The 26,434-nt window shown below is 51.9% G+C and overlaps 7 protein-coding genes across 7 annotated transcripts; 2 read left to right on the top strand and 5 right to left on the bottom strand.

Annotated features, from left to right (window-relative positions):
- Positions 1-3,934: 3,934 nt before the first annotated feature.
- On the bottom strand, positions 3,935-9,295 carry VC83_07615 (uncharacterized protein). Its single transcript, XM_024471182.1, has 4 exons — positions 7,734-9,295; positions 5,345-7,660; positions 5,045-5,261; positions 3,935-4,978 (listed from the first exon to the last, which is right to left on the bottom strand). Exons 1-4 carry the CDS (start codon positions 8,607-8,609, stop codon positions 4,680-4,682), a joined length of 3,708 nt encoding a protein of 1,235 aa, XP_024320893.1. The 5' UTR covers positions 8,610-9,295; the 3' UTR covers positions 3,935-4,679.
- Positions 9,296-11,756: 2,461 nt separating this feature from the next.
- On the top strand, positions 11,757-15,674 carry VC83_07614 (uncharacterized protein). Its single transcript, XM_024471181.1, has 3 exons — positions 11,757-12,383; positions 12,506-14,633; positions 14,688-15,674. The coding sequence occupies exons 1-3, from the start codon at positions 12,239-12,241 to the stop codon at positions 14,830-14,832; spliced, it is 2,418 nt and encodes an 805-aa protein (XP_024320894.1). The 5' UTR covers positions 11,757-12,238; the 3' UTR covers positions 14,833-15,674.
- Positions 15,675-15,843: 169 nt separating this feature from the next.
- Positions 15,844-16,928, bottom strand: VC83_07613 (uncharacterized protein). The gene has a single exon (XM_024471180.1). The coding sequence runs from the start codon at positions 16,850-16,852 to the stop codon at positions 16,544-16,546; it is 309 nt and encodes a 102-aa protein (XP_024320899.1). The 5' UTR covers positions 16,853-16,928; the 3' UTR covers positions 15,844-16,543.
- Positions 16,929-17,016: 88 nt separating this feature from the next.
- Positions 17,017-19,380, bottom strand: VC83_07612 (uncharacterized protein; the record flags this gene model as incomplete). The annotated part of the gene is made up of 2 exons (XM_024471179.1): positions 18,464-19,380; positions 17,017-18,413 (listed from the first exon to the last, which is right to left on the bottom strand). Exons 1-2 carry the CDS (start codon positions 19,200-19,202, stop codon positions 17,017-17,019), a joined length of 2,136 nt encoding a protein of 711 aa, XP_024320900.1. The 5' UTR covers positions 19,203-19,380.
- A 155-nt stretch (positions 19,381-19,535) lies between these two features.
- On the top strand, positions 19,536-22,560 carry SPB1 (AdoMet-dependent rRNA methyltransferase spb1). Its single transcript, XM_024471178.1, has 5 exons — positions 19,536-19,678; positions 19,734-19,740; positions 19,838-19,938; positions 19,990-21,787; positions 21,836-22,560. Exons 1-5 carry the CDS (start codon positions 19,619-19,621, stop codon positions 22,384-22,386), a joined length of 2,517 nt encoding a protein of 838 aa, XP_024320897.1. The 5' UTR covers positions 19,536-19,618; the 3' UTR covers positions 22,387-22,560.
- On the bottom strand, positions 22,561-24,612 carry VC83_07610 (uncharacterized protein). The gene is made up of 4 exons (XM_024471177.1): positions 24,110-24,612; positions 23,432-24,059; positions 23,146-23,366; positions 22,561-23,060 (listed from the first exon to the last, which is right to left on the bottom strand). Exons 1-4 carry the CDS (start codon positions 24,347-24,349, stop codon positions 22,818-22,820), a joined length of 1,332 nt encoding a protein of 443 aa, XP_024320898.1. The 5' UTR covers positions 24,350-24,612; the 3' UTR covers positions 22,561-22,817.
- Positions 24,613-24,860: 248 nt separating this feature from the next.
- On the bottom strand, positions 24,861-26,346 carry VC83_07609 (uncharacterized protein). The gene is made up of 7 exons (XM_024471176.1): positions 26,132-26,346; positions 26,016-26,069; positions 25,841-25,936; positions 25,606-25,785; positions 25,512-25,556; positions 25,355-25,457; positions 24,861-25,252 (listed from the first exon to the last, which is right to left on the bottom strand). The coding sequence occupies exons 1-7, from the start codon at positions 26,159-26,161 to the stop codon at positions 25,143-25,145; spliced, it is 618 nt and encodes a 205-aa protein (XP_024320876.1). The 5' UTR covers positions 26,162-26,346; the 3' UTR covers positions 24,861-25,142.
- Positions 26,347-26,434: the final 88 nt, after the last annotated feature.

The raw sequence follows: 26,434 nt of genomic DNA, 5'->3' as shown, positions 1-26,434 counted from the left end.
TCCTGTGACCCCCCTTGGTTGTGGGTTGCCGCGGCCACCCCTTTTGTTGTGGGTGCCGTGTCATACTGACATTCGTTGCACTCAGTTTGCTATCAAACTCAAGAGCAAACTTAGAAATCTCCTCCTCAAACCTACAAGTCACCATACATATCTTGGCTTATCACACCAACAACAGAAGCAATACTACTCAACGATTGCTGCAAACTCTTCTACTACATCTGTTTATGCTACATACATCACGGCATATTATTTGGACACTCATTGAACAAGTTATTAAGAAAATCTCCTCCTTAAGGGGGTGGGCCAATACTACCACATGGCATATCTCTACCAACTAGAGGCCTAGGAACATGAACGATAGCTCTAGAAGCTTCTACAACCCTCTATGATTCATTACACGTCATCGCTCCTTAGTTACCCACAAGATTGGTTAAGTTATGACATAATTTGTCTATAGGTACTCTGACCTTGGACCTCCTTTTCACTTCCTATAGGCTAGGAACCCAAGAGATGGTTCTATGGGATTCTCTTACGTTCACTACATGATTAGCAAGCTAGTTGTGGGTCGCACTTGATTTCTAATACATTTACCAAGCCTGGTTAGTCATGGAAAGTCATGGAAAATGAGAGAACTACACTCCTTTGGCATAAATAGGATTGCCCTTTCCTTAAGAAAGGGCAAGCAGGCAATACAGTAAATCGACTAGCACATACTTCTACGTCTTTTCCAAGCTTCCAAGCATTGATCTTGTTATTCTCTGTTTTTGAAAAGTCAGTGAGGTGCTAACCTCTGACTTACCCCTGAGTTCTCAGACTCAACATTTGTTGCAACTTGTCTAAACCACTTCACCACATCATACACCTGATTGCTGCGTTGTGGAATAGTCTAAGCTACAACCCTTTGGCTCTGTTTCCTAAGACAGTGTGTTGTCTTAGTAAATTCATCCCTTCCTTGGGTGGCTAGATTCTCATATCTGGTGCACCCACCATTACATGCCGCGCCAAACTCCTACTTCCTTCCAAACCTCTCCTCTTTCTTCGCACCCTCACCTTACTTCCCACACCCCTTTCGACCTTTCGTCACCTTGCTCCCCAATGCAAGGTCCCATCCTTTTTTCCTTTTACAAAGGTAGCTATCCTTCTTCCCTTCCTTCTTCCGTGGCTAACGCATAGGAATAGGCCTTCCATCGCCCTACTCCCACCATGGCCCCCAAACTGAAGGGTCTTAAGCAGAAGGCAGCAGCTCCAGCTGCCACGCCCCGCAAGAGACCAGCGACTCAAATGTCTGGCTCTCCTGAGTTGCAGGCGCCTGCCACGCCCACTCCTTCTGGGGGCGCCTCCGCCACCTCTCAGGCTCGCACTGTCCGTCCGTACCGCTCGCCTGAGGTTGAGGTTGAGGATGAAGCTGAGGAGCCTGACATTCCTGAGTCTGAGGCTCCGAAGGACGAGTGCACCGTGCTTGGGTGGAAGGTCGCTGCCCGCTGTGTGATTCCTGAGTCCACAGGGCGCCTTCGCGCTGGCTCCCGCTTGTGCTGCGTGGAGTGCGCGCACACATACTACAACTTCCCAGGCCAGATGTGCTGGGTCCCTTCTGGCATGGCCAAATGTGCGGACTGCCTTCGCAGTAACCACGCGTGCATTCCAGTAAGCAGCCCCCTCCTCATTTTGTCATTTGTGCTAACGGGTGGGTAGGCCGCTGCCCAGTTTGGTGTCGAGTTGGAGGCCCTCCAACTTGCGGCCGATGATCTCCTAAACTGTTGGGCCGACGATGAAGATGCCAACCTGGCTGCTGATTCTGATGCTACAGTCCAGGCCATCGGCACCCTCCTCGCTGTCCAGCGCATATACAGCAATGCCACCAAGGCCAAGGAAACTACTACCCCCAAGAAGAAGGGTGTAAGGATGCCTCCGTACCTAGATACTCGAAGAACCTGTCTCAGAACTGTTACGGTCACTACAAGCATGGAATCTGACTCGGTGGGGTTTCGAACCAGTAGAGGAGCATATAGTGAGTTACACTATAGTGGGGGACGGTAAGTGTATAGGGTTCAGGGCCGATGCAGACCTGTTGCGGTGGAAGGTTCAGGGCTAGGGTTGGGATAACCGAGTCGGGCCCGTTTCGGGTACTTAAGGAAACAGACTCAACGGGGTTCCCCCTTCATCTTTTTTGTATCCTTCGTAGTAGACCTATAGGATAGCATCCGTTTAGCCTCCGACTCGCACTCTCATATGCTATTACTGTGAGCTGGGTGCCCTGTGTCCTTACAAAGGGTGCCGCCAAGGGCAAGGGAGTCGCTAGGCCTTCTGAGGTCATCGCACGCAATGTTGACGATCCTCACCAGGCTCTCCTTCATCATGCTGAGAGCTGTCATACTGACATTCGTTGCACTCAGTTTGCTATCAAACTCAAGAGCAAACTTGGAAATCTCCTCCTCAAACCTACAAGTCACTATACATATTTTGGCTTATCACACCAACAACAAGAGCAATACTACTCAACGATTGCTACAACCATCTATGATTCATTACACGTCATCGCTCCTTAGTTACTGGGCCGATATTACCACATAGCATATCTCTACAACCCTCTATGATTCATTACATGACATCACTCATACTACCACATGACATATCTCTACCAACTAGAGGCCTAGGAGCATGAACGATAGTACGTCGACTACAGTTACCAAGCCTGGTAAGTCATGGAAAGTCTTGGAAAATGAGAGAACTACACTCCTTTAGCATAAATAGGATTGCCCTTTCCTTAAGAAAGGGCAAGCAGACAATACAGTAAATCGACTATCACATACTTCCACGTCTTTTCCAAGCTTCCAAGCATTGATCTTGTTACTCCTTGTTTCTGAAAAGTCAGTGAGGTGTTAACCTCTGACTTACCCCTGAGTTCCCAGACTCAACATTTGTTGCAACTTGTCTGAACCACTTCACTACATCACACACCTGATTGCTGCGTTGTGGAATAGTCTAAGCTACGACCCTTTGGCTCTGTTTTCTAAGACAGTGTGTTGTCTTAGTAAATTCATCCCTTCCTTGGGTGGCTAGATTCTCACATCTGGTGCACCCACCATTACAAGAGCCTCGTGGAGTTGGGCAAGGCAAAGACTGAAGGTCTCAAGGCCGCCACTCAGGTCTTCCACGCTTCTGTCAACAAGGTCCTTGATGCCTACCAATCTGGGCTGGAGGAGTACGTCAACACCATGAAGTTCCTTGTAGGTATGTTGCCTCCTTCTCCTTTTCATACTCGCTAACCCCATGGGTAGGTGGAGCCCCGCACCCAGTGATGCCAGCTTCTCTCGTCATGCCCTCGCCCATCGATCTGGAGCATGCTCTGTTAGAGCGCCTATTTATGAAGCCTAGCAAGTGGAAGTTCAACACCCCACCGCCAGCACCCCAGCTTTCAACAAGCGTATCGATAGATTATTCGACATAATGAACTGTAGTAATAACTCCTTATACTTTGAAGGATTGCCAGGTTGCTTTAGTAGAGCTGATGGGCGTGGGTTGAAGAACGACGATGTACTGCTTGACGCACTAGACGGCTGTCTATTCTCATTTTTAGGGCGTATGATACTGTTAGATGCTTTAAGGAATAATGCCTCTATAGATTACTTGTCGACGATTGCTTTAGTCCTTGTGGCGGTAGTGAATATCCACAGCCTGGTTGTAGGCATATCATTTTTATGGTCGGAGGCCGAGTATCAAGTAATTCCCGACGATATAAGCCCTTTGTGAAGAGCTTCGACGATGTCGGTGGCAGTACTACCCTTGGATGTTGAGGTAGATTAATCGATACGTCAACTGCTTCAACTGAAGGCTGAATAGGGGTAGGTTGAGGTGGAAGATGTGGTAACGATAGCTCTTCTATTTGAGAATAGCTCTCATGATCTGACGGCAAATCTGATAATTCCGAGTCGCTCATTTTTACTGTAATCGTCACATTACGATGGTATTTGAACCAGTATTACAGAATCAATTCTACGTCTATTATGTGGCCTTGGCTACTCTTGGCTACTCTTGGCATTATCCGTAAGATCCGGATATATCCTCAGATCGTACGGATAGATCATAATTATGGCGGATAGGATATATCCGGATCAGTATCCGGATCGCGGTTGGTTATGTATTGAAAATTACTCGGCTTATATATATATATATATATGGCGGGAGGAAAGATAACTTTTGCGGGAAAAATACTGGTCTGCAGAAAATGAATAATAAAATTTCCCATATCCATAAGATGTGCCCAAAATCCCACGCCAATAACGATCCGAGCCCTATTCTAAAAAACCAAACCAAGACATCCTCCTCCTCAAATAAGGAATTCGATCCATCACTACGCACGCACGCCATGCACGCTGGTTTCCATACAACCTCCTCCATACAGCAGCCCGTTCGTTGGGTCGCGTTGTGTTGCGTAGATAGCTGTTTGTCGTGGAGACAGAACAGATGGATGGGGTTATAATAACCCCAGTATGACCGTGTATGGCAACACGGTCTGTGTGGGAGGCCCGTGGTTATGCCGCCCACTGGCTGGATCTTGTGCGGTGGTATTTGCTGTGGTAGCTGGTATTTCCAGCAGACATCGCTGTCCCCGCCACGACCCCCCCCGGGGCAAAACCGATCTCGGTACTGTACTTCACTGTACTGTATCCGTACCTCGATCACAAAAACCCACTCTCAGCAAGCACCCGAACAATCTTCTCATCCTCCCTCTCCCTCGGCTCAACCTGCAGAGACTTCTCATACATCTCATGCACATCCCCCGCGGCCTGCATATTACTCAAAATATACTCCTGCAGCTCCGGTACGGGCTGCAAGGGGTAGGGCATGTTCTGGTATTGCTGGATGTCTCTTATGACTTCAGCGGTTTTCGCGCGCTTGGCGAAGTTGATGAGGGTGGATTTCTTGATGATGGAGGGGATGCCGTCTTCAATGAAGGTTAGGTCGGTTAGGTAGACGCCTGCGGGGATGTTTGTTAGGAAATTGCCCATTTATTTTTTAGAGAGGGGGGATAGAAACTACGCACCGAAGAAAGGAATACACGGCGGATTCGCAAGATGCAGGCTCTCGCGGTACTCGCCAAAGTTCTTGGTACTCCCCATCAGCTTGCGCATCTGCTCGAGCACCGTGATGGTGCGAGCGGGCATCTGGTCCCACGTGCGTTTCAGGCGGTGGATGGGCGCTGTGCCGAGAGCGGAGATGATAGACGTTAGGGTTGAGTAGTTGTTCAGTGCGCGGCACTTCTATTTAGACGTTAGCAGTCATTCATACAGGATGGATAGGAGGGACAGGGGGAGAGGGGAGACAAGAAAGGGGAGATACGTACATCCGCCACAGAAACAAAATGCTTCACTACCACAACCCTCTTCTTCACATCCTGCTGCGTCAAAATCATCTCCGCCACCCAATTCGTCAACTGATTCGAGTGCAGAATCAACAACTTAACATTTGGCGCCGGCTCCGGGTCCCCCTCCCCGACCTTCTTCTGCCACGTCTTATTCAGACACTCGGTGGGTTTGATGCGTCCATACAGCTTCGACTCGATAATCGTCAGCTGTCTAGCGAATTCCGTAACGCCGATGTCCAGGAACTTGAGCTTGCGCATGTTCTTCGGCATGATTGGCGCAGGCGTGCTTTGGTTCATCGTCAAGACCAATCGCTTGGCGGGGGCGTCCTGGCCGCGCAGCCTTTGCTCCAGAACCACCATGACAGGGCCGGAACCCATCGTCTCGGTCGTCTTGACGGTGTCGCGGGCGAAGGTGTAGACGTCGGAGATGAGCTGCATAGTCTCCTTACTCTGGTCCTCCATCCAGAAGTTATCGAACCAGCTCTTCAGGATATTTACTACGCGGAAGCGGATGGGCTTCTGCTTCCTGTCGCGCCAGGTGTCGAAGTCGGCTTGGGCGAGGCCCTCGGGGGGTTGGATCTGGAATCTCTTCACTAGGTGCTCGAAGAGTTCGCGGGCGGTGGTGAAGGAGCGGTAGGTGAGGAGGAAGGTGCCGTTGAAGCTTGAGTCCAACTTATCGTGGCGAGTCAGCTGTTCGACGAGCGCGAGAAGCGTTCCACCCTTTAGTGCAGGGGGTTGCAATTTCGTGTCGTAAAGGAGGTCTTGCTCGTAATCCAGCGCCAGGAAATCAGGCGTCTCATCCACCTCCCTCGGTCTGACGATCGCAGACGGAGGAGGTGCAGGTTCTTCACCAAAGAACTTCTTAACCTTGGAGTTGTCGCCCATATGGTAGTTGCCGGATGCTGGATCGATAGGGTCAGCTGGCGGCGGCTGCGACGCGCTGGTAGGTCGGCGGGATGGATTCGGCGCCTGGCGCGACTCGGTGCGCTGGTGGATCCTATCGTAGCCCTGGCCGTCTACGCGGCGCTGGCTCTGTGGTCGCAGGTCGTCCTGCTGGAGCGTCGATTGCACTTGTTCCCCAAGGAGCTGGAGCGAGAACCTGATATGCGAAGCGTTCGTCTCGAGCTGCCGCGTGCTGTTGCGCACGTATGTGATCCTATCTTCCAGCGACTCGCCGCGGACCTCCGCCCACTCATCTTCGAGGGGCCCGGCGACGGCTTGGCAGCCGAGGACGAGGTCCGAGATGTTGTCGTAGAGATTTTGTTTGTATGTGGTGAAATCTAGTAGTTGTGGGTTCTGGAACCCGGTTCCGAGGGAGGAGAGGTTGATGGATTCGACGGTTGAGACAAAGGGCCTGAACATCTCGAGGACTTTGCCGGCGGCGGCGCAGATGGCGTTGCCGATGAGTTCGTGTCTGTACGGCGTGATGATCTTCTCCGTGACGACGAGATGCTCTTCAAGCTTGCGGATGCTAGAAATCAGCCCGCGCTTCAGATCGTCCATCCGCTCCAGGAGTTTGGCATCGAGAGTAGCTGTTGGCTCGAGCGCCGCTTCGTCCTCGTCGAGGAAGTTCGATGTCATCGGATCCCGCGAGCCAAGACCGTTGTTCTGCCAACCCCCTCCTGCTGCGCTACCAATGACAAAACCGGGGAATAGCCTTGGGATATCCTCTCCGCGTTGTTGCCTCGCCACCTCCACGTAGCTGAAGACACCCTGTAGAACACCATCTGCTTCCTGGAGGCACTTCTGATACGACTCCGGTGTTGGGTAGTCCGCAGCAGCGATATGGGAGGAAATAACAAGCTTTGAGAATTTCGACATCATATCCCTGAAATGGGGGTATAAGGCCTTATTCGTAGAAATGATAGAAGGCTGGCCAGAATGGTTATCTGTTGTGCCAGACCCCGCAGCTAGGAGTAGTCGCAGGTGATCCGATATATCCTCTGCCCTGCGAACGTACTCGGAGCGTTGCCCGTTATTAATAGCTTCCTTGAATTGGTTAACAGCAAGCCTCATATTGACAACGAGCCTGTTCCACGTCAAAGGAGCTGCCACGCCATCATCGAAGAACGATCGAGGCACATTCGCCGCCTGTACCGGGCCGCCTGTCGGGCTCGTGAACGAGGTTGTTGATGCCCCAGCCACAGGCAACACGCTCGTGGACGACGTCCCAAACATATTCGAGGTATAAAACTGATCATTCCGCTGTTGTGCGCTCGGCAGCGCTCCGTTAATCGATTCCATCGACAACGCTGGTGATATCCCCTCCGAGCCATGAGACCTCCGCTTCCGGGGCTAAAATTGCAAAAGTTAGCATCTTAAAAGTAAAATATATATCCGTAAATGGGAGTAGCATGTCTGAACATACCAAAGATCCCGTAGAAGCCATCATAATCGACTCCCCATCCATCTCCGACGCCGAGTTCCCGTCCGACTCATACTCTTCCTCCTCCATAAACGCGCCCTGCGCCATCATCTCCTGCGGCGGCCTCGTCTTACCCGGCAGCGCGAAATTCATGCGATCGCGCGGCCCATTCTCCGTCGCCGACGACGGACTCTCCAGCGGTAACTCCATGCTGCTCTCCCCCGTCATCGAATTGTAGTAGAACAGCCGCCCATCCGGCGTCGCCTGGGGAATCCAAAAGTCCGCTCGCGCTTTGCTCTTATGGTTATTAATATCGCCGCCGCTGCCCGCGAAGCCGTCGATAGGCAGCTGCCGCGCGGTGTGGTCGGGGTCAGCCTCGCCGCCGTCATCTAGTGGTCCGTACTGATCATCGTACATCTCGTCGCCATCGAGGTCATCGTCCTCTCCATCATCGTGGTGGCGGTCCTCGAGCACATCTTCGGGATTCGAAAGCACCTGGCAGTAGTTACTGGGGAACCAGCCACGCACACCATTAATAACCCCATCCCACCATCCGCTCTCGAGCTGCGTGATGACCTGAATCACATCGCCTTCGTGAAAACTCAGGCTCGTCCGGTCATCCGCCTCATAGTCGTACAGCGCCCGCACATACATGACGGGCTGTTGTTGCTGCGGAGCGGCGTTGGCCGCGGAGCCGGTGTAGATGGGTGTGGGCGAGTTGCGGTACGCAGACTGTGCTGCTGCTGACCCCGCGAAGTTGGCGTGGGCCGAGGAGGGAAATGCGACGGCTCTGCCTGTCGTTTGGGATGCGTCGTCGGGGGTATGCTCGTGTCGCTGGCTCGAGAATGGTGCTGGCTGTGGCGTCTGCGTCATGAGCATCGTGCTGATGCCGGTGTTGAGGGGTTTGGGGGGATTGATTGCGGGCAATCTCGCGGGAGGCGGATGTTTCGTGGGCGCAGGCTCGTCGCAGCAGCGCCAGTGCGGAGCGGAGCGGCGGGAGCAGCGCTGGGCTGGGGGAGGTTTTGCGAGGTTTCGAGTCGGGGTACGAGGGGTTCTTTTGGGGTTGTTCGTTCAAAGGGGTCCGTCCAGGTGGAGGAGGTTTTGTTGGCGGGTCGCGGTCGATTGAGATGGAGGGAGTAAAGTCAATGTGACTGGTCCGTGTGGAGGCTCGGGCGGGTAGACGTTGTGTGGGCGATTCACGCCGATTCGATGGCGGTCGCCTTTCAAGCACTACAGGTCATGGGAAAATGGACGGTCGCCGACCGTCGAGAGAGCTCACAACGGTACGTAATTGGGCGGGGAAGGCGGAAGGGAGGGTTATTGTTTTTGTCGGCGGCGTTGTTTGTTGGGGATATGTTGTCGGTGGGATGGTGGAGTTGTGACAAGCCAACGGCTGGTGCCTCGAGCAGTTCCTTCTTTCAGATGCTATTTTTTTCCTCACTTGATAGTAACCGGTAAAATAAGAATAGTATTGTGGGAAATAGCAACCGAGGCAATATAAAAGAGGCACGAAAGATCACAATGCGTAGATAAATAAATAATGCATTATCGCATGCGATAATGCATGCGATAATGCATGCGATGGTGGTGGTGGTGGTGTGGTGGCGGGGAGGGTGAGGGGAAGACGGGGCAGGGTAAGTAAAGGGTCGAGCGTAGATACCGCAATCGATAATTGATAATTAATGCCTTCTAGATCCCCTCGATTGAATTGAATTGAATTGAATTGAATTGGTCTCAGTCTCGGTCTCGGCCTCAGTCGCAGTCGCAGTCGCAGTCGCAGTTCCAGTCGCAGTCGCAGTCGCAGTCGCAGTCGCAGTCTCAGTCTCAGTCTCGGTCTCAAGTCTCAGTCTTTATTTATGAGGGGGGGAAATGATTATAGTCACAAATAGCCCGTGATTTGCCTATACATGACAGACAGGCAGCGAAATACCGATAATCCTATCCGTCTTTTCTTCCCTTCTCTTTCTGCCACGCGAGGTGACATTGTTGCAAGGGCCCTGGGACGGATAAGGGTGAGTGAGGGGAGGGGAGAAGCAGAGAGTGATATATACCACCATGTCTCTCTCAATCTTGGACACGTCTCTCTCGGACACGTCTCTCTCGGACAGTCTCTCTCGACACGTCTCTCTCAATCCTGGACACGTCTCTCTCGGACGTCTTCTCAATCTTGGACACGTCTCTCTCGGATACGTCTCTCTCGCGATGGAACATATTCCTCTCACCATGCTTCTCACCGACGACAAGTGAGCGAGAGAGAGACACACTCCTCCCATGATGGCACACTCACTGCAACTTCCCAGTCTGTGCCGCTTTGCAGCGCCGTCATGGTATCGAGAAAGAATGGTGTCGGTATATGTGAACCTCGATGATCGTCCCCTGGAATAAAAAATTGTGGCTTAATCTGGAAGGACAACAGAAACAAACAAATATGTCGGGATGTTGGGATGTCGGGATGTCGGGTCGGGATGTCGGGATGTCGGGATGCTGGAGTGATATGTAACGGGTCAGATATTGGGAATAATTATAGGCGTGCTGTGATTGGAGACGGGTGGGAAATTGACCCCAAAAAAACAACGTTTTGGACAGAAGTCCTCCCCTCCCTCCCCTCACTCCTCCCACTCCTCCCACTCCTCCCACTCCCCCCACTCCCTCCACTCTCACTCCAGTTCCACTTCCCTCCCCTCCCCTCCCCCTCCCTTGCTAGAGGGGCAACAGCACCACCAGCCCCCTTTTTCCTTTTCCTTTTCTTTTTCCTTTTTCTTTTTTTTTTCTTTTCTCGATTTACTCAACGTGCTGTGCCTGTATCTGGCAGTGGCTCACCTCTCATCATGCAGGTACGTGTGTATATCAACAGATGTAGTATATAGATGTAGGTGTATATCAACAGATGTAGATATCAACAGATGTAGGTAGCCCAGCTCAAGACGACTGTAGGGTTGATGGCTTGGATGAGTGGTTGGATGGGTGGAGGTACACGGATAGGTACATGGCCGGGGCGCAGCATGGAGAGAGGAATGAACAGCAAACGGAGGTGGAAGCCCAGAGACAGAGACGCGGAGGGGCGGAAGCCCAGAGACACGGAGGAGGGAGTACCTTTCTCGTACCCCCGCTCCCTCTGGCGACCGTAATGATGATGTGAGACAAGCAGATGCCCGTACTCGAGTAGTGGGCTGGAGGGGACAGTACCGGCCACACGGTACTCGAGTATTCCCTCTTTATTCCCTCTACGACTACTACTAACCTCTCTACTCTCTCTACTACTAACCTCTCTACTCTCTCTACTACTAACCTCTCTACTCTCTCTACTACTAACCTCTCTACTCTCTCTACTACTAACCTCTCTACTCTCTCTACTACTAACCTCTCTACTCTCTCTACTACTAACCTCTACTCTCTCTACTACTAACCTCTACTCTCTCTACTTCTACTACTAACCTCTCTACTCCCCTCCTCTCTACTCTCTCTACTACTCTACCTACCACAGTACTACTATACAAACTGTCCCTCACACTAACACCCCATGTACCTCGCCCCGCCTCCCTCGCCTCCCTCGCCTCACCTCGCCTCACCTCGCCTCACCTCGCCTCACCTCGCCCTCCCCTCACCCCCACGTACGTACCCATCTCACCCACCACACCCACCACACCCACTTTCCCCTCCCATCTCCCATCCCCCATCCCCATCTCCCACCCCATCCCCATCTCCCACCTTTCCCACTAACCCGCCCACTAACCCGCCCACTAACCCGCCAACCACCCACCACCCACCAACCCACCACCCACCATCCCACCAACCCACCAACCCACCACCCACCAACCCACCAACCCACCACCCACCAACCCACCAACCCACCACCACCTCCCATCTCCATCTCCCATCCCATCTCCCTCCCTCCCCCCTTACCAAACATTCCTTCCCTTCCCTCCCCCTCCTTCTTCTCCTACTTCATTCCTTACTTCCCGCCTCCCCCCTCCCCCTCCCCCTCATCTACAATAAAGCCATCATCATCATCATCATCCTCATTCATCATCATCCTCATCCATCCTCATCCATCCTCATCATCCTCATCATCCTCATCATCCTCATCCATCCTCATCCATCCTCATCATCCTCATCATCCTCATCCATCCTCTCCTCCCCTCATTATACTTCTCTACTCTGCCCATCTACAATACTTTATTATACCCCCTTCAACCAACAACACATTCACGCTCACGCGACCGTCATCCCCTTCAACGATCCCCTTCATTCTACCCTTCAACGCTCACTCACTCTCGAACAACCCGCTACCAAACCCCGTCGCCCGCAAATCCTCGAATCTCTCGCCACAAGAGACCCTCCAGACCGGAATACACCCATATCCATCACGGAAATCGATGATCAGAAAGGAAAAAGGAATGACAAACATACACCAACAGAAATCCTTCACACTTTAAACGACACGCCTCAGCTCGCGTTCCGAGACGATATTCAACCATCGTCTTGAAGGGTACCATACCATCACAGTCATGCCTGCCACCGCTCTGAATCCCATCGCCGCTTCCCCCGCCGCGGCCCGGAAGTCCTCGCTCGTCCCAGAAAAGAAGTACAAATGCCAGTTCTGCAATCGCGCCTTCAGCAGGAGCGAACACCGCAGCAGGCACGAAAGATCTCGTTAGTTTTCCTCCCTCCCCTTACCCCCCCCTTCCCCCCCTTCCCCCCACATCCCACCTCCCCGCGACTACTCTCTCACCTGCTTCTTGACCATGCAAAGCCAACTCGTTTTTTTATCCTAGACACCAAAGAACGCCCGTTCAAATGCCTCAAGTGCAGGAGCACGTTTGTCCGTAGAGATTTACTCCTCCGACATGACCGGACGGTCCATGCCAAGGACGGCGGGATCCCCCTCCACAGCGACGTGAAGCGTAGAAAGGCACCGACGAAGTCGGCTATTGCTATCGACACCTCTGCCCTCGAGCAGATCGAGGCAAGCAGTGATGGCATGGTGGACCTTGAGACGGCGGCGATGCTGATGACCGATTTGCACCACAAGGCGACGGTGGCGATGCGAAATGCGGGTGTTGGACCCTTCGAACAAGGACCTGGAATGGCCTTCGCCGGAAATGGTTCTTCCCTCATGGACCCGTCAGTCACCTACCCTTCCGGTGCAATCTCCCTGCCTCAGGTGCAGTGGGATGCGTTCATGCCACCGTCTGGAGCAGACCGTGGCGCGCACTCGATCTCATCCAGCGTCTCCGGCTCTCAAGACTCGCAACCGTCGTTCGCCAGCGCCAGTACTGCCCAGCCCAGCCGTCTCGGCCCGATGCACAGTCATTCGGCGTCCGCATGCAATGGGCTGGTACCAGCGCTGCAAGCCATGATCGACTCGCTTCCACCGACCGCCTCCGCGACCCCCAGACAGGCATCGCCTCACGATTCTCCACGACCAGCCGGCCAGCTGCAGCAGGCCCCAAAGGCCCCTCAGGTGCTGGACGAAGAGCAGCGCATCGCGATCCTCGACAACATCCGTAGTGCCGATGGCGAAGGCGCCCTCGTGGAGACGTTCCGTCTGCCCCACCTGGCCTCGCTGAACAGGTATCTGTCGACGTACTTCACCCTCTTCCACCACCACCTGCCGTTCCTGCACCCAGCATCGTTCCGCCCAACCAAAGTCTCGCCCGCGCTCCTCTTGGCCGTCCTGTCCATCGGTGCGCTGTACGCGTTTGACCAGGCGCAGGCGTACATGCTGCACATCGGCGCGAAGTTGCTTGTCAACCAGTTCCTCCAGAACAAGGAGAACTTCAGCTCGAGAAAGTGCCCTCTGTGGACGATGCAGGGCACCCTGCTAAACATGGTGTTTACCAGCTGGAGCGGTGATGCGAAGGGGCTGGAGTGGGCTTGTTCTATCAAGAGCCTGCTCGCCAACATGGTTGCCGGGAACCGCTACGAACTGAAGCTGCGCACAGAGGCTCGTGAGGGCGCTCAGCCTTCGAGGGCTGAGTGGGTCGAGGACGAGGGCTGCAGACGCACGTACTATGCGGTCTACATCTTCTTCGGTCTTCTCACGCTGACTTACAACCACACGCCGGCCATTGGCTTCAACGAGTTCGAGGACCTTGAGCTGCCGTCGACAGAGTCTCTGTGGAACCTGGACGTCGACGACGATGCCTCGTGGCGCGAGCACCTTGTGGAATCGCACGTCCCCTCGTTCATGGAGGCGCACGACAATCTCTTCCAGGGGCAATCGTTGCGCTACAGCGCCTTCGCTACGAGAGTGATGATCAACGCCCTCTTCCTGGAGGTCTGGTACCACAAGCGCAGCCCCGAGGCCCTTCAGGACGTCGTCACCGAGTACAAGCTTCGCCTCGCCCTGGAGACGTGGGAGAAATCTCTGCCACTCTGCGACTCGGAGCGCGTTACGGTTTCGCTGAGCGCGCCGCACAAGGGACACCCGCTGATCTTCAATGCCCTTGCCATGTTCCGCAACGCCCGCGCCCGCCTCGAGGTCGACCTCAAGTCGATACAGGAAGCCCTCAGATACCACGACTCGTACGAAGTTGCAGCCGCAATGTCCAACGCCCGAAGCAGGGTGAAGCGCTCTAGCGAGATGATCAAGGTCATCCAGGAATGCTTCGACTGCCTCGAGACTGCTGCCCTCCAGGGTATCCGCTGGGTCGCGCGAACCTCGGCCACCAGCTGGAGCATCGAGCATCCGCTGTGCGGTCTAGACCTGATGGTCATCCTCAGTCTCTGGCTGTATCGTCTGGAACATGACGAGGAGCCCGCGACCGAGGAGGAGCTGGCGATGTACAACAAGGTCCGCAGCCTTTTTGACGACGACTCGTTGGATGTCTACGACTCGAAGCTCAGCTCGGCCGTTGCTCGTATTTGGGGTGGTATGCTTGATGAGGTTGTCGTTTGGGGGCAAGTTTTGTCCCTGCAATCTATACCAAGGAACCTTTACTAACGCTCTACTAGTATCACTCGTCTCATGGGAGAGTCGTTCCGATTACATTCCCAGGCCCTCGTCGGGTACGAAGATGACGTTGAGGCTTCATCCAACGTCTCGACCCCCTCGATGATCTCTCAGGGCGCCGAGGACAACGACGACAGCATCTGCTGATTTCCTATTTTCCTCGTCATTTCCTATCATCTCTCTGTTGGAACTAGAAGTGCTTTTCACAAATTTCAGGTGGGGCAAAGGAGCGGGGTCTGGGGTATTCTGGGGATCAAACAAGCGGTCCTGGGGTGTGCCTAGGGCTGGCTTGGAATGGGAAAGCCCGTTGAAATCTCCCTTTCCTCTTGTCGTTCTTGCATACAGCGGTCATATATCTTGCGCGTTTTCTGGCATCGTTTTGGTTTTTTCCCTGGGGTTTTTTGGGGCTATACAAAGGACAGGCTTCTGGGGGTGGGGAATTATATGGGGGAAATTACGCCTTCTCGAATTACCTCTTTCCGGCTATTAATATCTCGCACATATTTGGCTGGTTCCAGCTATGTACGGTTTGATGCCCTACTGCTTACTGGTTTCTGGATTTTGCGTTTGGGGGTGGGGGTTGGGGCTGGGTACTATAATTAATGGCCTCTTGTTTCTTCCGTCTCTCTATTCATCTCCTCTTGGTCGATTCTTTGTCGTCGATTTTGCTTTTTCAGATACCTTGTTCGTATATTATCCTTTTCCTAACCAGCTTTTTTGCTGTGCGTCAAGTTTCTGCGTTGTTACTGCGTTGTTTGGTACCTGGCATGGATGGATGGGCTTGCTATGCTGCTATGCGCTGTTTGGTCAGGGATTCGAGGGGATGTCCTAGTGTAAAGATAGTGGATCGTTTGTGCCTTGAGAGCATTTGATAGTTTTTTTTTGGGGGAATCTTAAGCATGCGGTTTTCCCCTCTCACACCTGACTAGATGCAGAAGAAATGTGATGTTGTGCTGCTATGTTTTGGTGTTAAAAAGTTGAAATGGGGGCGGTGAGCTGTGAGCCAGGGCGAGAATGTGAGAACCCTTGCCTGTGCTTTGGTTTGCATGTACGTTGTGTAATGTACTATGCAGGCAGGCACCTTGTATGCACCGTATGGATGTGTAGTGTCAAATTATGTATTTTCGGGACCTAGGCCGCCATCACCTACCTCACTCACCTCACATCACAGTTTTTGTGCAACTCCCTCTCCCTGTTTGTAACCTTCGCTCTGTTCCCCAGCAGTCCGATCCATCATGCGGCTAGTAGCATGCAGCTAACCGTAGATACCTGTCCTTGCTGGTGTGGTACGTACGCAAAACGGGGTGGGCGTGCATCCCCATGCATCCCCCGCCCCGTTTTTTTTTTTACACCGAGCCGAGGTGAGGTGAGATTCAGCCTGTTTGGGGTCAATTGAGTTATGGGGAAAACGGGACGGGGCGGCGGGCGGCGCTGGGGGGATGGGGAAAGCTGTTTCGTTCACCGCTAGGGGTACTATGTATACTGTAACTCCTCCCATGCCGCCCTGACCCCGTCGACCCCACACCCCGCTGTCCCCCGGTGTTGGCGGTAGATACATGGATAGGCACGTCTGGCCAGGGGTGTATGTGTTGCATTTTATCGGCAGTAGGGAGGAGATGGGGGGGTTGGAATTCCCATAGCCCAGCCCATCCTAATCCCACCCAAACCCATCCTTTGTCCCAATGCCCTCAGCCTTAACCCCCTCGCCACGGTTTGCTCGGGAGACGGACATGGTAAGCCATCGACACCCCGGTGAAAGCACCAAAGTCCCGTATAACAGTAGAACTATTTTGATCCTTTGTCTTTGTTTGGGGGAAATAGGCCCGTCTTTGGGCCGCGTCGGGGGGGACGAGGACGGTTACGGGCGGGTGGACGGGTGGCGGCAGGTGTATGTATGCTGTAAGGGGCGAGGGGCGACTGAGAGGATGGACGGGTGGTGAGGGTTGGTGGTACGGAGAGCGTTGGCGAGGGAGTGAGGTGGTAGGTAAATTTGGTAGTGATAGGTTTGGGAGTGGGCTTTGGTGGGTGGATTGAGGTTTGGGGTGAGGCTTTGGGGAGGGTTGTATATTGGGTTTGATAGATGGCTTACTCGGGGATATACTTCTGTTCTTGCCTCATTTTCCAGGATAGTCAGCGTTGTTTGAGAGCGGTTAGTTGTAAGGGGCATACCACTCAATAAAACCAGAATCACGAATCAACCCCTATCCCCCTCCCACCACAAAGAAGAACGAGCATCAACGGGGTATCTATTAATCTATTAATTAAAATTTACCATCACCATCACCATCACCACCACTACCACCATAGTAATCGCTATAAATCCAACCCCTACTACTCATCATCATCATAACTCCCCTCCACATCCGCCCACCCCGCCCCCCATCTCCTTCCCCCCTCCTCCCCACCCATCCTCAAATCCCTCGCCCCCTCCCCCTCCCTCCAGCACCTCACCAAGAAATCATCCCCAACAGTAACCAGCTCACCCCCCGCTGTCCACGTCAGCGCGCCCACCTCCCTATCATGTCCGCGCACAAGCGGCGTTCCGTTGGTGTAGATAGGGATATCATCCGCGACTCTAGGGGCTTCGCTCTGTGTCCGCAGAAGCGGGAGTTGCGGTTGCCCATCATCGGACTCGGTATCAACCGCCGCGGAACTAGGAGCAGCACCCCCACGGCGATGGTACCGCTCATCAGTAGGAAACAAGATGGTACACCCATCACTACTTCCCACCGCTAGCATCTCTTTCTTCCCCTCCCTCGCCTCGCGAAGGGCCGACTTAACATAGAAAGACGTAACATGCAGTTTCTTATGTCTAAACCCATAAAGCGGCCCCAGCCCCTCCTGCTCCCTCGCCAACGCATGTCTCCTCGGCGGATTCCTCGATGCCAGATCCGGTGCGCGCCCGAGAATGAGATGCGCCATCGAGTAGGCGTACACGGTATTATCCTTGCATAAGGAGTACAGCCTACTTCCATCGCCGCTGATGTTCAGCGAGCTGACACCGAAGTGCCGCCACTGGCTGTGGCTCCGCGGTAATGCGGTGGAGGATATGGCAGTTGGAGGACGACGGGGGCGCTGGAGCGAGCGGATGTCCCACAGTTTGACGGTGGCGTTTGATTCGGAGGCCGTGAGGAGGAGGTGTTCGTGCCCTGCTGGAAGGAAAGTGAGCGCTGTGACGGAGACATCGCCGGCGCGCCCGGGGATCTCGCCGCGGGTTGGGCCGTCGGTGGAGGTGAGGGGGGGTAGGGAGCGGGAGGGGGCGTGGGCTTGGTAGATGCTGTTAATCACGGCGCCGTAGTTTAATCTGGAGGGAGGGGAGGGTTGGAGGGGGTTGTCGAGGGGGTCGAGGGGAATTTGGATGCTTTGAACTGGGCCTTCCATGCCTTTGCATCGGAGATCCCAGATCTGGACGCTGCCGTCTCGGCTGGATGTTGCGAGGACGCTGTTGTTGGCTGCGCCTGGTTGGAAGCGGACTTGTTTGAGGGAGGCGGTGTGATTGCTGAGTACTGATATTGTTGTTTGGGTGGCCATGTCGATTACTCTGGAGGTTTGGTCGCCGGAGGCGGTTGCGATGAGGGAGTCATCTTGGGAGAAACACATGTCGATGATGGCATTGGAGTGCGGCCGGAAGGAAACATATATGTCTTTGAAAGCAGGTTGGCTCCCCTTTGCAGATTCTAGTATCCGTATGCGGCCTTCCTCATCACCGACAGCCATTAAGGAGTTTGCTAATCAAGAGGGTTAGCAGGTGAAATATAGGTAATCGAGCGGCACATACTGTTGCAGCTTGCTACACAAAAAGGTATGCAACGGTCGGGTCCCTCAATACTACTGCAGAAATGTGTGTCTTCAGGGCGAGAATAGAATGGTGCAGTTTCATCTTGCCAGTCTAAACATAAAATTAGCTTGCATTCGCATGGAAGGTTGGATTTCATACTAGAAATAGGAGAACTAGTGTCATGGCGGCGGGAGGGTATTGAACAATGCCGTGAGCGGAGCAAGTTGCCTGCCAGTCCTCGTGAAGCCAACCTTCGGATTGGTAATGCATAGCGCCCAGTACTTGGCTCCTCACTAACTGTACACCTGGGAGTATCGTCGCCGCAGTCTGGATGCGTGGATAGTTCGCAGGTGGATCTTTCAAAGCCCTCGGCGGCAAAACTAGAAGAAAGGCCATATTCCGGGGTCATGTCCCCGGCATAGCTGCTGAATGGGTCGTCACAAGGAGAGCTTTTCTCTGCCAAGGTCGGCTCAGGAGTATGTAGAAGTTTGCGCCTCTTCATATCGCGAGTAAATGAAATTGGGCTATTCTCTTGGTCCGCAATCGTATTGAGTGGTCTGATAGGACTTGACTGCACCCCCCTTCGATTGTTCGCCGGTGCGGTGACATCAAAGAGAATCCTCCTCAATGATCCAGCTGCACTTGGGCCATGGGATCTTGGAGTAAAGAACCGAGTAAACTTTCGAGGCGTTATTGATGTCAGTCGTTTCTCTTTCGAGCTCTCCCCTTGAGGCGCCATTGTGCGGAGTCTGCTTCTTTCGTTTTTGTGTTGTGGATAAAGCTCCTTTGTATATTCGAGATGGGCGATATATTACTCTTCAGTATCGTCGAGGACAAGGAGAGGTCGGGCTGGTGGAGGTGATTGGAGGCGATTTCAAACATGAATCCAAGACGCGCAGGGTCCCCTAATTGCTAAGTGCTACGCGTAGAAGCTTCTTAACGCGAACAGCTTTACGCGTAAAGTTATCTTATCTTATCTTCCCCACATCCCGCATAGAAAAAGGTTCTCGGCTACATATTAATCCGCTCGGAAGACGTTGGACATTTCGTTTTTTCTTCATTGCCCATGTACCTTTTATTTGAGGTTGTGATATCCCACCAAACCACTCCCCCGACGAATCTCAACTGTGCCTCTTACCCGACGAATACGCCGCCATGGGTATTCAGAAGAAGCACGGCAAAGGCCGTTTGGATAAATGGTATAAATTGGCAAAAGTAAGCTCTTCCCTCCCTCGTTGCCTCAAGTTTACGGAGCTAATTATCATCGCAGGAGAAAGGTAATACCATTGTCGAATTATACGAGTTTTGAGGCGGCAATGTTTTTACTGCTGCTGCAAAACATTACTTGGCCATTTTTCTAATCAATATCTTCAGGATACCGTGCCCGTGCCGCTTTCAAGCTCATTCAGCTCAATAAGAAGTATGGCTTCCTTGAAAAGAGTAAAGTTTTGCTGGATCTTTGCGCCGCGCCTGGAGTAAGTCCTTACATCCTACCTTAGTCTACGAATTTTGCTAATGGTTTATAGTCTTGGTCTCAAGTAGCAGCAGAGTGTATGCCGGTGAACAGTCTCATCGTTGGAGTTGATCTGTCGCCCATCAAAACTATTCCTCGAGTCATTACATTCCAAGGCGATATTACGACTGATAAATGTCGCGCGACAATTCGATCCCATTTCAAGACATGGAAGGCAGACACAGTTTTGCACGATGGTGCGCCCAACGTTGGTACTGCCTGGGTACAGGATTCTTTCAACCAGGCAGAATTAGCTCTTCAATCCATGAAACTTGCCACGGAATTCCTTGTCGAAGGCGGAACATTTGTTACGAAGGTTTTCAGATCCAAGGACTACAACAGTTTACTGTGGGTTTTCAACCAGCTGTTCACGAAAGTCGAAGCTACCAAACCCCCATCGTCCCGTAATGTTTCCGCCGAAATCTTCGTTGTGTGTCAAGGTTTCAAGGCCCCGAAACGGATCGATCCCAAATTCCTGGATCCAAAATTTGTCTTTGCGGAGCTAGCAGATCCTACGCCAAATAACGAGGCTAAGGTTTTCAACCCGGAGATCAAGAAGAGGAAGCGTGACGGTTACGAGGAGGGTAACTACACTCAGTTCAAGGAGGTTCCCGCCAGCGAATTTATCCAAACTACCGACCCGATTGCTATGCTCGGAAGTCTCAACCGATTTAGTTTCGACCAACCACCAAATGGCGACGTTGCTCTTGCAGCTCTGGACAAGATGCCGGAGACAATAGAGGAAATTAGAGATTGTTGCAAGGATCTCCGCGTTTTGGGCCGAAAAGAATTCCGAAATCTGCTCAAGTGGCGTCTCAAGGTTCGGGAGAAGTTTGGATTTGCTACGAAGAAGAGCATTGCAGCGGAAGCAGCTAGCGAGGAAGTTGCTGAAGTGGAACCTATGGACGAGGAGCTACGCATACAAGAGGATCTCCAACAATTAAGTGCAAAGGAGACGGCGAGGAAAAAGAGGGAGCGTCGACGTGAGAATGAAAAGAAGCAAAAGGAAATCACTAGAATGCAGTTGCACATGACAGCACCAACTGAGATTGGTCTTGAACAGGCTGGCCCGAATGGAGAGGGCTCGATGTTTGCGCTGAAATCAGTTGATAAGGCTGGCGCCGTGGACAAGATTTCAAAGGGGAAAATGGCTATTCTAACGGAGGCGGAGGCGCGGCAAGGAGGTGAAAATGGTGTTTTCTTGCGTGAAGAGGAGGAGGAGAGTGATGTGGAGCAAGATCAACTGGATCGATACCTGGATTCGATGTACGACCAATACCAAGATCGCAAATCGGAATCGGACGCAAAATTCAGAGCGAAGAAGAACAGGAAAGAATATGAAGACGGAGATTGGGAGGGATTCTCTGCCGATAACGCTAGCGATGACGAGAAGTTAGAACACGACAGCAGTGACGAATCCTCCGATGATGAAGGAGCACCGGTGACCAAATCTCTCATTACGGATCTCGACAACGAGCAGCAGAAACCCAATGGACTTTCAAAACGAGCCGCGCAATTCTTCGATCAAGATATCTTCAAAGATATCGGTGGTGTTGTGGAGGAAGAATCAGAAGCCGATGACGAGGAAGACGAGCAGGAACTAGCTGCTGGTTTGGACGACTTGGAAGATCTGGCTGAAAGCAAACGAGCTGAAGTTAAGAAAGCGCCAAAATCCAAACAAAGCGTCCCAACATCGAACGGTTTCGAAGAGTCAGACTCGGATAGTGAAGACGGATTCGAAGTGGTTAAGCGGGATAGCAGAGACGCACAATGGCAAGATCAGGGGCAGCCGCTTAAGAATGGCAAACTTGGTAATTTCTCAGCCCCGAATCAAAATTACGTTAAGCTAACATCAGTAGATATTGACATTATTACTGCGGAAGCCATGACGCTTGCCCAGCAGATCGCTTCAGGACAGAAGTCTAGCTATGATCTCATCGACGAAGGTTTCAACAAGTATGCTTTCAAAGACCGCGATGGCCTGCCAGAGTGGTTCTTGGATGACGAGGGAAAGCATGACAAGCCGCATCGCCCCATTTCAGCCGCAGGAGCTGCTGCTATCAAGGAGAAGCTGAGGGCTATGAATGCTCGACCTATAAAGAAGGTCCGAGAAGCAAAGGACCGTAAGAAGTTCCATGCAGCACAACGTCTGGAGAAGCTGCGCAAGAAGTCCGCCTTGCTCAACGACGAGGAGGGTATGACCGAGAAGGAGAAGGCTTCGAGCATCACCAAGCTCATGAGCAATGCGGCGAAGAAGAAGCCGAAGACCCAGGTGAAGGTGGTTGTTGCTGGTGGCGGTAGAGGTGGTATTGCTGGACGACCAAGAGGTGTAAAGGGTCGTTACAAGATGGTGGATGCCAGGATGAAGAAGGATACTCGTGGGTTGAAGCGAGCAGCTAAGAGGAAGTAAATTAGATCAAAGCAGAGAACAACATCCTACGGGTTGGTGTAATGGTTACATTGTTTTGTACCAGGGGAATGTCGGGGCAATAAATTTTATGCCAGCATATAGTTATATGAATATCTAGGCAGTTTTCCGCCTTCATTATAAGTTCTTGAATCACAACGGTTTATTCATTCATATAGGTTTTAAGAACCACATCTCTTATTGAATACCATGACTAGCATGTGGCTGGGTCTCCATGTCACGCCTCTAATGTACGTACATACTTTGCTTCCATAAACCTTCATTGCTCTATAATTCTGCAACTACAAAGCATCCCATCAAATGCAATTCGGAAGCTTGGCCACTTCCGTTGACGCCCCGCCGGGTCCAGCTCCTGGCGCCATATCATATACTCTCAAATGCTCTAAATCTCAATATCTGGGGTATTTCTCCTGCTATGCTGTCGCGTCCTCTTCATCTTTTTCCTGGCTCTCATGGTTAATGAAAAGGAACGAAAGAACCATGACGAATGCTCCCACCCAATATAACCCGCTTGAATACTGCGAACTAATGATCATCTGCCCAACCAAGGATAGGGGGATAGTCAACGACAGTCCGACGGTGACCACCAGTGGAGTTGTAAGGAGCATCGCATAGGCCCACGAGTAGTCGCTAACAAAAGACGACACTGTATTTAACTGTTTGTTGTCAGCTCGGACCTCATATATTGCCGTTGCTCGCATTATAAAACATATCACGGCATGGATGTCTGGGGATAATTACCACAATAATTGTCCAAATCTTGCCTGTCGGGGGAAGTTCGAACGTCTCAACCCCAGTAAAATGCAGGATAACAAATCCTGGCCAGAGTAAAATTACGTTGAATAAGCCAACCAGCCCAAAGAAGAGCGGCATATTCACACGGTCCTCGTTCTGGACTCGTTTCTTCATAACCACAGAGTACGCTCCGTACAACACAGCTGAGCTGAAAGCAAGGATGTCTCCTGCTTGCAATATTAGGATTATTCTCCTAAAAGTACTAGGGGTGGGTAAATCGAAATGTTCTTACCTATAGCGATCTCTCTCTGGGACTTGTGTGGAAACTTGCCACGGTTGCCATCATTGCTCCCAGACAAGTCTACCATGGATATCATTATGATACCAGTTAGACACGCGAGCACACCAACAAGTTTGTTGATGGTGAACTTTTCAACCTTGAGGAGCGCGCCGAAGATAAGCGTCCATATGCTGCTTGTGGATGTGAGAATAGTTGAGCTTGCAACGCTCGTATATTCAAGGCAAGCCGCAACGAAATAGTTCGCGAGAAACCAGAGAAAGCAAAATTCCAAGCTTAGCACAGCGGTCTCACTTAAGGTGAGGACGGCATTCTGCGTCTCTCCTGCATCTAGAACCGATCCGCCAGTGCTGGAAGTTCCCAAAGCATCGCCTTGCAATAATGGCGCTGCAGAGTGCCCGTCAAGATCCAGCTGCCCACCATCTTCGTCTATATGTTGTTCATGGCAGTATTGGCCTCTGCGAAAGTGACGGAAGAATGAGACCGACGACGTTTTTATTTCACGGAATCCCTGTTGATGGGCGACTCTCGATAGGATCGGGATTAACGAAATGGCAAAAAACGCCGTGTTAAAGTATGTCACGAAGTATGGTTTCGAATATGTGTTATCCGCGAAGATATACTAAAGGCAATTAGTCGGCACAATCTTTGAAGCCTAGCTGAACCACTCACGCTCGCGAGGAAATTTGAGACGGTCCACAATATAACGGTTATCAGAAGTAGGATAATGCCTAGTGTTCGACGAGCCACATTCTGTAGTCCTGTACTAGCTCTGAAACCAGAAACTTTCGGGCTTGATTCTTCAGGCACGGAGCGCTCGAGATGTTCCTCTGACGCCCTATGGCTGAAGTGTTCAACTTCATACGTATCTGCCACGCTTGGCAACGATGCGGGCTGGTCTCGCGAAGCCATAATGAACTAGCTGCGGAGTTGCGGGGTACTGTGAAGACTCGGATAACTCAGGGCCTCACTCTCATCAAGGCGAGCCAGGTTGTTCGATCCATGGAAGGAGTTCAATGTCCGCCTTAGTTTGGTAGGATATTGCTCCTCGAAGGGAAACGCGGGCGCGGCCGATTAATACATTTCGGAGAGATGCCTGTATGTACGGTTCGACGTGTCCTTATTCACATAACTAGGCTGTTGAGTTGCGACAAGTTGTGTTCGCAATCTGTATTGGTGTGTTGTGAAGACGACATCACTCGGCTAGGGTACTCCTGTCTTATCCGTGCATTGGCCATGGCGGGCTACGCTTCAAGGTGCGTACTTCGACCTGCTCACCTCGACACCCTTATACTTCTGTATAGGCACATGGAATATTGGAAGTAAACTACCACCCGCTGTCGATACGGTTTGATCACAATGTTTACGAAGGTAGATACAGGCATCAATGTAGCAAGTATCCCCAAGATTAGACTTTGCCAGGCACGGAAATATAAGATACTGGAGTATTCTGCCTACGAAGGCGGGCAGGACGATTTGATCATTGCTTGTGAAAGGCCCTGGAAATGACGTGAAGAAATGAAACGCCATCTGCGCCGTTCAGCCAGTGATTCTATATACATGGCTGCGCTCCTCACAAAATTGATTCCAGCTGCAAACGGCGCTGGCGCCCAATATACCAGCTGTGTTTGAACCCACACGTACTCTACCAGACAACTGGAAATGGTAGTCGATTCTGCAATTGCCTGCCCAATATCTATAGCGCCTAACAAGCACATCCGTCTCTATCATTCTCCATGTGGATGTTGATCGGGTCTCCAAAATCACCGCTGAACTCCTCCGACTCCTCTTGTGCCAGGGCATTGCGGGCGATAACTACGCTTGAGGTCAGTGACTAGATTACTGTGTATTGATGGTTCCATGGGAGAATATGCTTATTGCGCGATTGCCAAGGGCTCAACGGGGGATATATCATACCTTCAAAAGCCTGTTCAACGTTTATCGCCTCCTTAGCGCTAGTTTCGAAATATGGTATGCCACCCTTCGACTGGCAGAAGGTCATTGCGCGCTTTGATGAGATCTTGATGCACAGTTAGTTACGTCGTTGATCCGATGGCGCTCTCTATTAACTTACCATGCGCTTGTTCTCTTCCACATCTATCTTGTTTCCGAGGACGACCTGGACCGTATTTTAGCTTAGATTTCGAGGGGTTCCGCAGAGCACTCACGAATGGGAAATTTTCCGGGTCCCGCGGAGAGGCCTGGATCAGGAACTCATCGCGCCAACTATCAAGGGTGTCGAAACTCTTCGAGTTATTTACGTCGTAGACCAGAACACAGCAATCAGCTCCCCGATAGAAAGCAACCCCCAATGATTGGAAGCGCTCCTGGCCGGCAGTATCCCATAACTATAAACGTCAGCAAGTACGCTCATTAAACCTCGTCGTAGCAGGGTTGCCGTACCTGCATCGTCACCAAACGGTCGTCCACCAGCACCTCTTTTGTCAAGAAATCGGCGCCAATAGTTGCTTTGTAGCTTGCACTGAACTTTTTGTTGACCTAACCCAGCATCTATCAGTAAGGATGTCTGCGACGCAGTATGCCCATGAGAGCTCAGCCAGAAGAGAGTGGTGCGCACATATTGGTTCATCAAACTCGTCTTGCCTACACCGCTATCACCGAGTATGATAACCTGGCACAACCGCACTGTCAGATACTGTCACATACGTCTGGGAGGTAATTCAAGGCGCATACCTTCAAGAGGATCTTCTTTCTAGAAGCCATGGGAGCGGGTAATGATGTATGAAAGAGTCTGGGTGGGGCTCAATCAGTTGTCGATGTGACCTGCTCGTGTATGCAATACAAGGCACAGTAGATAGATAGTATCAGCTTTTGACGTGTTGCTAAGCAAGAATAATAGAAGCAACAGTCAAATGGTGCCTTGTGTTGTACCTTTGATCTATCCGATGTCGTGGGGAGAGCCTATGACCCCCAATTATCGGCAGTCTAAGTAAGCTTCGACCAATAAGCGAAGTTGGCTGCCTGCCTTCGGCCAGG

The sequence above is a fragment of the Pseudogymnoascus destructans genome, assembly GCF_001641265.1.
Source record: "Pseudogymnoascus destructans isolate 20631-21 unplaced genomic scaffold scaffold_23, whole genome shotgun sequence".
NCBI lineage: Eukaryota > Fungi > Ascomycota > Leotiomycetes > Thelebolales > Thelebolaceae > Pseudogymnoascus > Pseudogymnoascus destructans.
Note: the sequence above shows the minus strand (reverse complement) of the source record. Positions and strands in the feature narration are given on the sequence as shown.